The 10,970-nt window shown below is 40.3% G+C and overlaps 1 protein-coding gene across 1 annotated transcript; it reads right to left on the bottom strand.

Moving 5' to 3' along the window:
• Nucleotides 1-8,313: 8,313 nt before the first annotated feature.
• LOC147882097 (abscisic acid receptor PYL8-like) lies at nt 8,314-10,479 on the bottom strand. Its single transcript, XM_087401648.1, has 3 exons — nt 9,368-10,479; nt 9,041-9,256; nt 8,314-8,857 (listed from the first exon to the last, which is right to left on the bottom strand). Exons 1-3 carry the CDS (start codon nt 9,488-9,490, stop codon nt 8,639-8,641), a joined length of 558 nt encoding a protein of 185 aa, XP_087257774.1. The 5' UTR covers nt 9,491-10,479; the 3' UTR covers nt 8,314-8,638.
• Nucleotides 10,480-10,970: the final 491 nt, after the last annotated feature.

The raw sequence follows: 10,970 nt of genomic DNA on the forward strand, positions 1-10,970 counted from the left end.
CCAGTCGAGTGCTTCTTAGGTAAGTTTACTACCATTCATGAGGATTTAGGAAGGCAAATGCATGCTGGAGAGAAGTCCTCTACTTTGAAACAGAGAAATATCTATTGGTATAATGCCAAGTACATTACTCCAAGGACGGCATTAGGCTATGGCCATCTTCAATGCATTGCAACAATGCATTGCAACACCACAACTTGAAGACACGGATTGCAGCATGGTGGACACAAGAATAATGCAATCATACAAGGAAAAGATTGCAAAGGATGTGGGCATGGCCATGAAGTTTACATTTGGCTCTAAATGGGTAAGGTTGTCTTGGTTTATGCCTCTACACATTTTTACTTCTTGTTTTCAAAATATCAAGATGCACACAACAAAAACCATGTGGTCATGCAAGTGCCTACATGAGAATGCCCTTGAGGAATTGCTTGGGGTGAATTAGGGAAGCAGGTCAGGTGAACAAAAGGGTGATCTATTTCAATGCCATGTATGTAAGGACAATGTGGTTGTCAAGTACCACGTCTCCGGCCAAATGTTATATTTTTCTTTCTAATATAGGCACTGGAAGAAAATAGGAGGCAATTGGCTCCCCCTTGACTCTAACGATGATGATAATACAAGGGTAAGTTTATGTATTGGCTCTCATTAAGGAGATGTCAAGAATGTGACTATCACGTCACAGTGGACTCTCAGGGACGTGCGGGAACACCTATTAGTCATGGAGGATGGCATGTCTAAGTCCTTTCACTTTACCTTAAATGGTGAAAAGGTAGGAAAGCGTGCAAAGAAGTTGATGCATGGTGTCACTTTTATCTTCTTTTGCATATTCCCTCTTATGTTCTCTTTTTGCATCCCACACTATGGATTGCATCAACCACCCTATATGGGGCATAGAGGTATCGTTATAATGTATTTAACTTTATTTCAAGATTGTTTCTAGCCCAAGCTTATTGACCCAAGCTTAAAGTCGATGTTGCATAATTTTTGCACAATGCCTTGTTTGCCAAAAAGTTAAGAGCTAAAAGGGAAAATATCAAGGTTTGCTTATGCCTTTACTGATTCCTAATGGTCCATGGGAACAAATCTCTATGGATTTCATTACTAGATTTCCTACAACTAGCTCAGGTTTCGATATGATTTGGACTATCATAGATGATTTAGCAAACAAGCTTATTTTATTTCATGCAAAAAAATTTAATAGCAAAATTCAAGATGCTCATTTGTTCATCAAGCGTATCTTTGTTCACCATGGCCTTCCGAAAGTAATTGTGTTAGACCGAGATAGTAAATTCTGTAGTAACTTCTAAACAACACTTTTTTATAATTCTATAGTACCACTTTTCATCTCGAGTCCAATGGTCAAACTAAAGTCACACAAAATACTATTTGTGACATGATGCATGCTTATGTGTCAGGTCAACCAGGCAAATGGGACAAATATTTATACATTTTACAGTTTGCCTGCAACAATACTAAGCACTCTGCTACAGGTAAATCACCATTTCAAGTTGTCTATGGTGAGACTATTCCTGTTCCGTTGACCCGTCTTAAGCATCAAGTAGAGGCTACTGACCGATTCACTAAGGACTTCTCTACAATTTTGACTACTATTTGTAAGAACATAGAGCACGCTCAAGCTATATATAAATGAGAAAACAAGGGGAGAAAAGGAGTTATATTTGAAAAAGGCGACCTACTGATGTTACGAATTGAAAAGCATCGACTTAAGAGTACTGAGACACATCATGTTCTAAAGTTTGCCCTAAATCCTATGGTCCCTTTAAAATTGTAGAGTGTATCAATGACGCTGCCTATTGGTTAGAATTATCACCACATTGGAAAATCCATAATTCTTTTCATGTGCATCCTTGAAACCTTTTTGTGGAAACTCACCGATTTGACGTATTGTAGAGGAGGCAACTTTTCTTCAAGGAGAGACCTAGCTATAAGAGCCAACCCGTATCATTGATACACAAATCACTGAGACAAGACGTGGAGCTTCATACTCCATTTACCTTGTTACATTCACGAACCACCCTGTAGAGGATGCCAAGTGGATGCTTGCAAGATATTTTCTCCAATATCCTGATTTGTTGACTACCTTTCTATCACGCAATTGAGGAAAATTGTGATATCAAAGTAAGAGGGATATTTCGAGAATTGGGATTATCCCATTATTTTTTAATCTTTCAGTATTTAGTTGTGAGATCTAGCATTTTATCACACAATTGATGCAGTGTATGCTCATTGTTCGTATGAGTGTGTAGCAGTGTGTGCACCACTTATGCAACAAACGATGGTATGTGTAGCAGTGTATGCACCATCCGTATGCATGGTTGGATATATGGCTATAGATGTATGAGTGTGTACCAATGTGTGCACAATGATGGTATGTGTAGCACTGTATGCACCATCCATACGATTTTATGCATGTGTAGCAGTGTGTGCACCATGTGATGGTATGTGTCGCATGTGTGCACCATCCATCCAATGATTTGTTGATTTTGCACTGCTTAAATGTTGAAAGATTGGAGAATATTGGTGATTGGTTCCAAGGTTTCTTATGCTTGAAATGTTTGCATTATTGATGGATGTTGTGAATTTAAGGGAAGAGTACCTAATCCGGTGATGGCTATTGGCGGCAAGCATGATTCGCCATATTTTTGCACAAGGAAAGTGCAACCAGTGATGCAGGAAATAAACAAGGCTTACTTCAGAAAGCCTACTTTTTGAAATTACAAATGCTCATGTACGTATTTTAATTTTTTGGAACATTAGAGGCTTAGCCTAAGCATATTAACTAAAGTGGGGAAAGCAAACTCTATTTCTAGAAAAGGTAAGCTATTTTAGAAGGTGCGTGCGGCTTATCTCCATGCATGGAGGAGAGGTACATGAGCTTGTATCAGTTGTTGCTTGAAATTATTGATACAATCAAATACATAGGAAGTGGAAGACGAGCACCACTCCTATGGGGGGAGATTGCACCCAGCACGCTTGTTATCTTTTTTGTTTGTGAGTTTTGGAAGATCGTGCATTTTTTTGTGTATAGTTTTTGTTGTGCTTTTTAGGATTTGTAGTGTCTGCAAGAGCGATTCCCATCGTATAAAATGCCATGAATTGTAGAGTTCAAGCGTGATAGTCCAAGAACTTGTGGTAGTTCAAGGGTGGTAGCCCAAGAGCCTGTGGTAGTGCAAGAACTTACCGTTCATAAATTCATAAAAGTCTAAGAGTCCAAGGGTGGTAATCCAAGAGGTAGTGATAGTCCCAGAGTGCAATAGTGGTAATCCAAGAGGTAGTCACAATCCAAGAGTCCAAGGGTGGCACATGGTAGCATTTCCAAAGCTCTTCTCCTCCATGCTGCCACGTGGCAAAAACCCTTGTTTTTTTTTCACTAGTATGCAACTAGTGCATTGTTGTGAGAGAGAGAGAGAGAGAGAGAGAGAGAGAGAGATCCTTTTGGCACATGCATTGATTGGTTCTTAAATTGCTAATCAATTGACCTTGCATAGCCCGCACATTGTTGCGGGGGAGAGAGAGAGAGAGAGAGAGAGAGCTCCTTTTGGCACATGCATTGATCAGTTCTTAAATTGCTAATCAATTAACCTTGCATACTTGGATTGGCTTTTGAAATTTTGGCTAAGTCTTAACCCATGGCTTTATCTCTCCTTTAATTCCGTTGACCTTCCATCTCCTCCTTCCTCCCAAAGGTGAACTTCCATCTCCTCCATTCCATTGACCTTCTATCTCCTCCTTCCTCCCAAAGTTGCCTCGTCTTTCCACCTCCTCCCCACTCAAAGCCTGCCTCTTGTCTTTCCACCTCCTCCCCTCTCCCAACCTCCATCCAAGGGCTCCTTCTTTGTGACATGTGGCAGGCTCTTCTCTTCCAAGCTGCCATGTGTCTTTGCTTTTTTTTTCCTTTGTCCATAGTTAATAGGTTAAAGATGGGTAGTAGGTAGAATAAAAGAATACATTCTAGCCTCTCTCTCTCTCTCTCTCTCTCTCTCTCTCTCTCTCTCTCTCTCTCTCTCTCTCTCTCTCTCTCTCTTTGTAATCTCTCTCGACTCTTCCTCACCTATCGCTCTCACTCCACAAGCTCTCCACTCTCAAGCATAAACTTCCAAGTGACCAAAGAATGTAGGAGGATTACCAAAACGCGAGCGACAAAAAGCGAGCGAGCCAAAAAAAGCGAGCAATAAAAAACAATAAAAGATTTATAAATCCCCCATTTCAGTAGCAAAATATAATAACTTATTCAAAAGTCCATATGTTTCCTCAATGCTAGAAGGTTAAATATGCATATAACTTTCTGAGCCACGAACACTAATTTCACATCATCCATGAGATAGTTTGTATGTTCAATTTCCAATTCATTGTTTGTATTAAAGACAAACCCTACAGTAACTGCAATCAAGTTCTCTCTTTCCACTAGAGTAATTGAGATCATCAATGCAACCTTCCACACAAGTGGGGTGTTTCCAAGGACTCCTTGCATGGATTAGTCTAGATTCCATGCATATGTAAATGCTTAGCTTTTTTAACTCTGTTCACTCTTGGAATGAAACCCATGTTTCTTTCTTACTGGAAAAATATCCTTCCCTAATGATTTATTCTTACCTCCCACTAATCTAACCAATGCAATAAATTAACCACAAATTCATATTTTGGTGCATTAAATTTTACTAGATGGTGCACAAAGACATGATAATCATCTAAAGTACACCTTGTTATTTGATTTGGTATGTAACATGACCCTATTTGGACTTGTAAATCAAAAGATACAAGGATGTGAAAATGTCCTCTTTTGGTCCAAAACAAGGAGCGCGTTAACGCGCTCCCTGTTTTGGACCAAAAGAGGACATTTTCACATACCTGTATTTTTGCAAGATGTCAACATATGATTTTTTTTGTCCAAAAGATGAGTTAAAAACATCCCTACATCTTTTTATTGTCAAATATAAATGGCATAATGTTACATATCAAATCAAATGACAAGGCATGATTTAGATCAATATCATGCCTTTTTGCACCATCTAAAAAAATTGTGTGCATCAGAATATGAATTTTGTGAAATTTTGTCCAATTTTTTGCACGAAGTTTAAAGCAAGGTTTCCCATAATGGGGAGCGAGAAGACACTGTCTATTTTGGCAAAAAAAAAAACCAAATTTTAAAATCCTCTACCTTTTAATTGCACTGTAGGGATCACTCTTCATAAACCCATAAAGCATGTGCAAGCAAGCATGTATTAAAAATTACCCCTATTCTTGCAATTTACATTTTGTCATGTAAATGGTTGAACCCATGTATGTGTTTAGATTTTAAAATATCTACATATATAAATTACATTAAGTTGCTATTTTATAAATCCCCTCATGCACACAAACAACATGTAAGTCCCCCCACTAAAAAATACCCTCAATGCACAAAAGTGGTATGTTACATGTTTATGAGTGACCCCCCAGGATAATTGCCAAACCCAAATGGGGTCATGTTACAATAGTCCTTAACTTTAGACTACTCAATTTCAAGAAATGTAACACATAACCACTCTTTTGAATACTTTATACTTCAAGCAATTATTTTATAAAAACTTAGATTCTTTCTTTGCTTGCTTGATTTTCCAATCACTTCAACTAATTGTCGCTCGCTTTTTTGGGCTTGCTCGCTTTTTCTCACTCGCTCTATTGACTGCCTCAGAATGTAGAAAGAGGATTCATAAGAAAGAGGGATGAGGTCTTAAAGAGAGCTAGCTTTGCTCTGATACAATGTGAGAATTTGGGAGAGAGGCAATGTAGTACAACCACAAGAACATAATAGGATAGACAATAGCCCTACAAAACATGGATTATATACACTGCTTAAGTGGATGGGGTTGATCCCCTCATGCACACTATACCACACTACATACTCACCAACCTATGCAACATGAGATTCTAGTACTAATTATTCTAATAGAAGAGCACCCACCAAAGACCTATGCATAGGAATGAAAGAGGCAATGTGTGTAGAGGAATGGCAAAGCATAGAATAGCAACAAGCAACAACACAATGACATCTAGGAGGAAGAGGACACAAAACCAAGAAATAATCTAAACCACAAAATTAACAATGAACAAAAGTCCATCTTCACGTAACAAAATACTCAACCCCTTAAGAAAAAAATGGCCAAAAAAAAACATGATACCATAGCTTCTTTACATGATAAAAACGCACCATTGAAAGGGGCTTCCTTGTAAAAAATGTGTGGTATTCCTCTTCCAGCATTGCCCCCCTCCTCACACCTCACCCTGACTTCCACTCCCCTCCCATGCCATGTTTTCTCTCTCTCTTTATTCCTCCCTCGTTTCAATTAGTTTAATGAGACGACACCTATTTCCTTTCATCCTCTCACTTCAACTAAGAATGCTTTCACATAGACTCCTCAATTCTCAACTCCAAAAGGTAGCATTGAGATAATGGGGCAAGGAAGTTGAGGCCAAAAGCACTTTGATGCAAGAGGTTTATTCTAGAGAAGTTTCTTCCTTGTGCTCTTTTCACTCATTTAATGCGTGTACAAAGAAGTTCAACAAATGGCATCCCTCTACAACACCTCAAATTTCTCCACATCTCCTAAATCGTCCCAAACAAGAGTGTACATATTTCCCCTCACATGAACAAAAGAATGCCTTTTATGTCAGGGGTCTAATGAAGAAGGCAAAGTGCATGGGGATGACCTTTTTCCTTTATTGTTGATCATCTATGGGGGAAAAAGTATTGTCCCTAGTATCTTCTTTCCCATCAAGGGAGGTATTATCTATTGGTAATTAGAAAAGGTGCATGTTCTATCCTCCTATCAATTTATTCTTCTTATGGAATCTACATTTTTATTGAGTTGAGGGACATACTAGATGGCACTCATGACCATTTTCTTGATGGTTGAATTAGAGAGATGGAAAAATCAAGTGAAAGGTGTTGACATGTCTTCGAGAGGTTGAACTCTATATGAAACAAGGAGTCATCGAACAAATAATTAGGTTGGACTTTATACGAATTAATTCTACCACATTACATTCTAAGTGTAAATCCAACAAATCATGTTTTTCGCACTAGTACAAGTTGAATTGGCTTACCATAAATCTCAATCCTTTTGTGCTTGCAAATTGATAGCAAGTTAGGAGATGCAAAAGTGCTCATCTTCTTAAGACAATCCTTCAACTGCTTGCCTAACTTGTTCTATTGTTTTGTTCTTCCTATTTAATAGGGTGCAACAATATAAAGCATTTGAGAATAAGTTAAACTAGTATGCAACCCACACGCTGCTACATGAGAGAGAGAGAGAGAGAGAGAGAGAGAGAGAGCTCCTTTTGGCACATGTATTGATCAGGTTCTTAAATTGCTAATCAATTAACCTTGCATACTTGGATGGGCTTTTAAAATTTTGGCAAATTAACCCATGGCTTTATCTCCTCCTTTAATTCCATTGACCTTCCATCTCCTCCTTCCTCCCAAAGCATCTCCTCCATTCCATTGACCTTCTATTTCCTCCAAAGTTGCCTCTTGTCTTTCCACCTGCTCCCCACTCAAAGCTTGCCTCTTGTCTTTCCACCTTCTCCCCTCTCCCAACCTCCATCCAAGAGCTCCTTCTTTGTGACACGTGGCAAGCTCTTCTCCTTCAAGGTGCCACATGTCGTCCCTTTTTTTTTGCTTTGTCCATGGTTAATAGGTTAAAGATTGGGAATTACACTTGGGCTCCTAATTTTTCAAAACGCAAAGAAGTTAATTAGTGGTGGGTTTCCTTTGAAGCCAATCTACCTATGACATAAAACCAAAAACCGACCAAGTATAGAGTAATGCAATTAGTTTCCCATCAAAAGCATTCTCCCTCCAAAGCACACGCACATCCAAAACAAAGATAGCTGAAATGCAAAACTTGTGTAGAATTTGAATGGCAAGACACTGTTGTAAGGATTGCCAATTTGTCTCAAGGGTTTGCCATCATGGCTTCCTATGCATGTAAATGAAAACCACAAGCGTTTGAAGGTCACCCGTATAGTTTAAAACTTTGAGCTTCGCTTATGCATAGCACATCATCAACTCCCTCCATTCAATGTGTAAAGCATATGCCCTCTCTCTCTCTCTCTCTCTCTCTCTCACACACACACACTCTTTTGTGTATACACACACACATGCGTGCATACATACAACACACACTCTTGTGCATGCACATGCCCATGTGCACACATAAGATACGTATCTTTAGAATGGCTTTTTAATCTCTCTCTCTCTCTCTCTCTCTCTCTCTCTCTCTTTCAAAAACACACACACACACACTCATAGACACAAAGAAATATCTCATACACTGTACACACATAATCCATTTGTCTCTGCAGCACAAACATTACCGGCTACAATTCAGAAAGACCAGTGAACAAGCTGCAGGCTCTTTCTGAGAGTAATTCGAGAGAGACATCTTTAGTACAGAGAGCCATCTTTACAAACTCACAGACGGACATGCACAACCAGAGTTCTGAAAGCAAACAGCAAGGCATTCATGTGACAAAATGAAGGTGGTGATGCTGGCCATCTGAAGAAGGTGGTGAAGATCAGTTGCATTTTGAGAAAAGCAAACCATCCCTACATTCGGTGAACTAATTATAGCTGTCAAGTTTCATCAGGTACCCTCGAGTGTTCTTGGGAAGCAACTCGCTCTGATACCTCGGCAAGAGACTTCAAATTCCATTTTATCAAGGCCTCCACAAAGTATTTGGTTTCATCCTTAGTATTCCCTTCTGGAACATCTACCACATATGATTCAATCACCAACGTCCCCGGCCTTCCGTCCATCATCTCGGCGTGCAGAGTGATCATCGACCGATAATTCTGCAACCATCCAGAAATGCCCAAAACTTGAAGACATCGATCTGCGCAGTAAAACTCTTCTTTTGTCCTCGTTTCGAAGAAAGACAGCCTCACGATTCCTTAATCAATGACTCATATGTCCACAGACTTCGACGCTGATTCTTGGTGCATCTATTGTGATAATTTGAGAGTTAGCATACGTACCTGCAGCCGGTGATCTCCGCCTAGAATTCTGTAGCTAAAAACGTGCTGAAGATCATCAAGCACTTCTAGCTTTTCTGTGCTGTTAGTGGCGGGAAGGCCCGAGACCACACAGACGTCTCTAACGCTTCCTACGATTACGTCCCCTTGGAAACTGCAACTGTGAACAAAAGGCTTGTATCTTTGCGGTTCGTCGAATTTTCGAACGAGCGACCACACCTGCAAAACAAGTAGAATTTTCATCCTTGGAGCCACCATCGGGCAGTAGGCCCAAAAACAGCGTCGTTTGTACCCGCAGAAAACTTCTGGAGACTGCATCGAAAGACTTACCACATTTACTGGGGCACGGATCCGCTTTACCAGCACAGAGGTGCACTGGTTCTCCAACAGCTCATGTCTGTGGTGACGCCATATGTAATCGGACTCCTGAGACTGGGCATATAAGTCGTTCATGGCTACTTGCAAGGAAGCTACATGCTACAACTTGAGTTCGCTTGTGCAAGGCTTTTGAAAGGGGCTGGGTTTATCTAAGAAAGTGCAAGATGAGCGAGATGAAGGGGGGTGTTATTGAGGGAGAAGGCTCGTGAAAAGTGAGAGCATGCGTGTAGACTCAGAATGCCGTGAGCAAAGACCTCGCCGCTTACACGGAATTGCCACAATTTACAGCGGCTAATAGCAAGCTTCCTCGAGCTTATCGCCTGAATGGCTTTGTTACATCCGGGACAAAAGAGAGTTGTCAAAAAAAAGTGATTAAAAAAATTGGCATGCCGTACAAGCCTACAAGGCGATCAGAGGCTGTGATGACAAGCTTGTGGCAGAGAATCATATTTGATGGAAGGAGCTACTAAAAGGACTGATGGAGTATTAGACAAGAAGCTGCAAAGCTCAAGCAAGATCGATGATTTAAGCTTGGGCAAGATCAGAGCCTCAGGCGATGCTAGGAACAAAAAAGCCACAAGCTCAGAGCCTCAAGCAATGCTAGGCAGGAGCTAATAAATATGCTCAGGCAAGACTGATCAGATAAATCATGTTGGGCGAGAAGCTACTGCTTTCAAGCTCAAGCAAGATCATGATGGTCTACAAGTTCAAGCAAGACTGATCAGATGAATCATGTTAGGCGAGAAGCTGCTATTTTGAAGCTCAAGCAAGGTGCTCAGACAACAAGCTACAAGTTCATGCAAGACTGATAATAAATTGTTGTTTGGAGTACGAATGGAAGAGATGACAACTGTAAGAGATTTCCGGGGCTGCTGAAAGAGATCAACGTGGAGAGTGAAATCCAGGGGTTTGTTTCAGGTCTGAAAATAGAGCTTTGAAGATGGGTACAACGTACATACAGCACTAAGATCCTGACCAGCAACTCATCTCTCACAAGCCTTACTTGACAGGAGATGGAGATCTGATTTGCGTCAGTGGAAAGATGAATTCTTTAGCTTTTTGTGGAGAGCAACTGTTTGCCATTTTTTCCAAAACTAATACATCAATGAATTCAGAGGCTGGTGGTTGCTTTTCTGTGTGGGCAGGGGACCAGAGTCATGTGGCAAGCTCAGACTGTTTAGATTCTGCAAGCTTTTTTGAGGGTCAAAACAGTCGCCAGATTGAGTAGCAAAAGCATGACAGACGTTCACAGGGTATTGAAGTGTGTTGTGACTGGCTTGCTTGTTCTTAGTGCGCAGTCACGGGTCAAAACAATCTGCAGATTTCTTGAATAGCCAAAGAATGACATTTCACAGCGTGTTGAGTGCTTTTATCTTGGGTGTTTGAATCGTCATCTGCAAATCTTCAAATTAGAAGCCAATTTGCCCAACTAAACGCACAAATACAGAACCCACAAAAGCCACTTTGCAAAGGGATCAGATTAGAAGCAAAATCCCTTAGAAATATGGCTAGTCAACGGCCCAAAGATTCTATGCATTTTACTTTAGCTTGAGTT

This window comes from Dipteris shenzhenensis, chromosome 30 (genome assembly GCF_047967505.1).
Source record: "Dipteris shenzhenensis isolate YYH24624 ecotype China chromosome 30, Dip_SZ_1.0, whole genome shotgun sequence".
In the NCBI taxonomy this organism is placed as follows: domain Eukaryota; kingdom Viridiplantae; phylum Streptophyta; class Polypodiopsida; order Gleicheniales; family Dipteridaceae; genus Dipteris; species Dipteris shenzhenensis.

Coding starts and splice junctions, on each gene's coding strand:
- LOC147882097 (XM_087401648.1), bottom strand. CDS start 9,490: ATGAACGACTTATATGCCCAGTCTCAGGAGTCCGATTACATATGGCGT. Junction 9,257..9,367: donor TCCGTGCCCCAGTAAATGTG/GTAAGTCTTTCG, acceptor CTTGTTTTGCAG/GTGTGGTCGCTCGTTCGAAA. Junction 8,858..9,040: donor GCGGAGATCACCGGCTGCAG/GTACGTATGCTA, acceptor GGATGGTTGCAG/AATTATCGGTCGATGATCAC.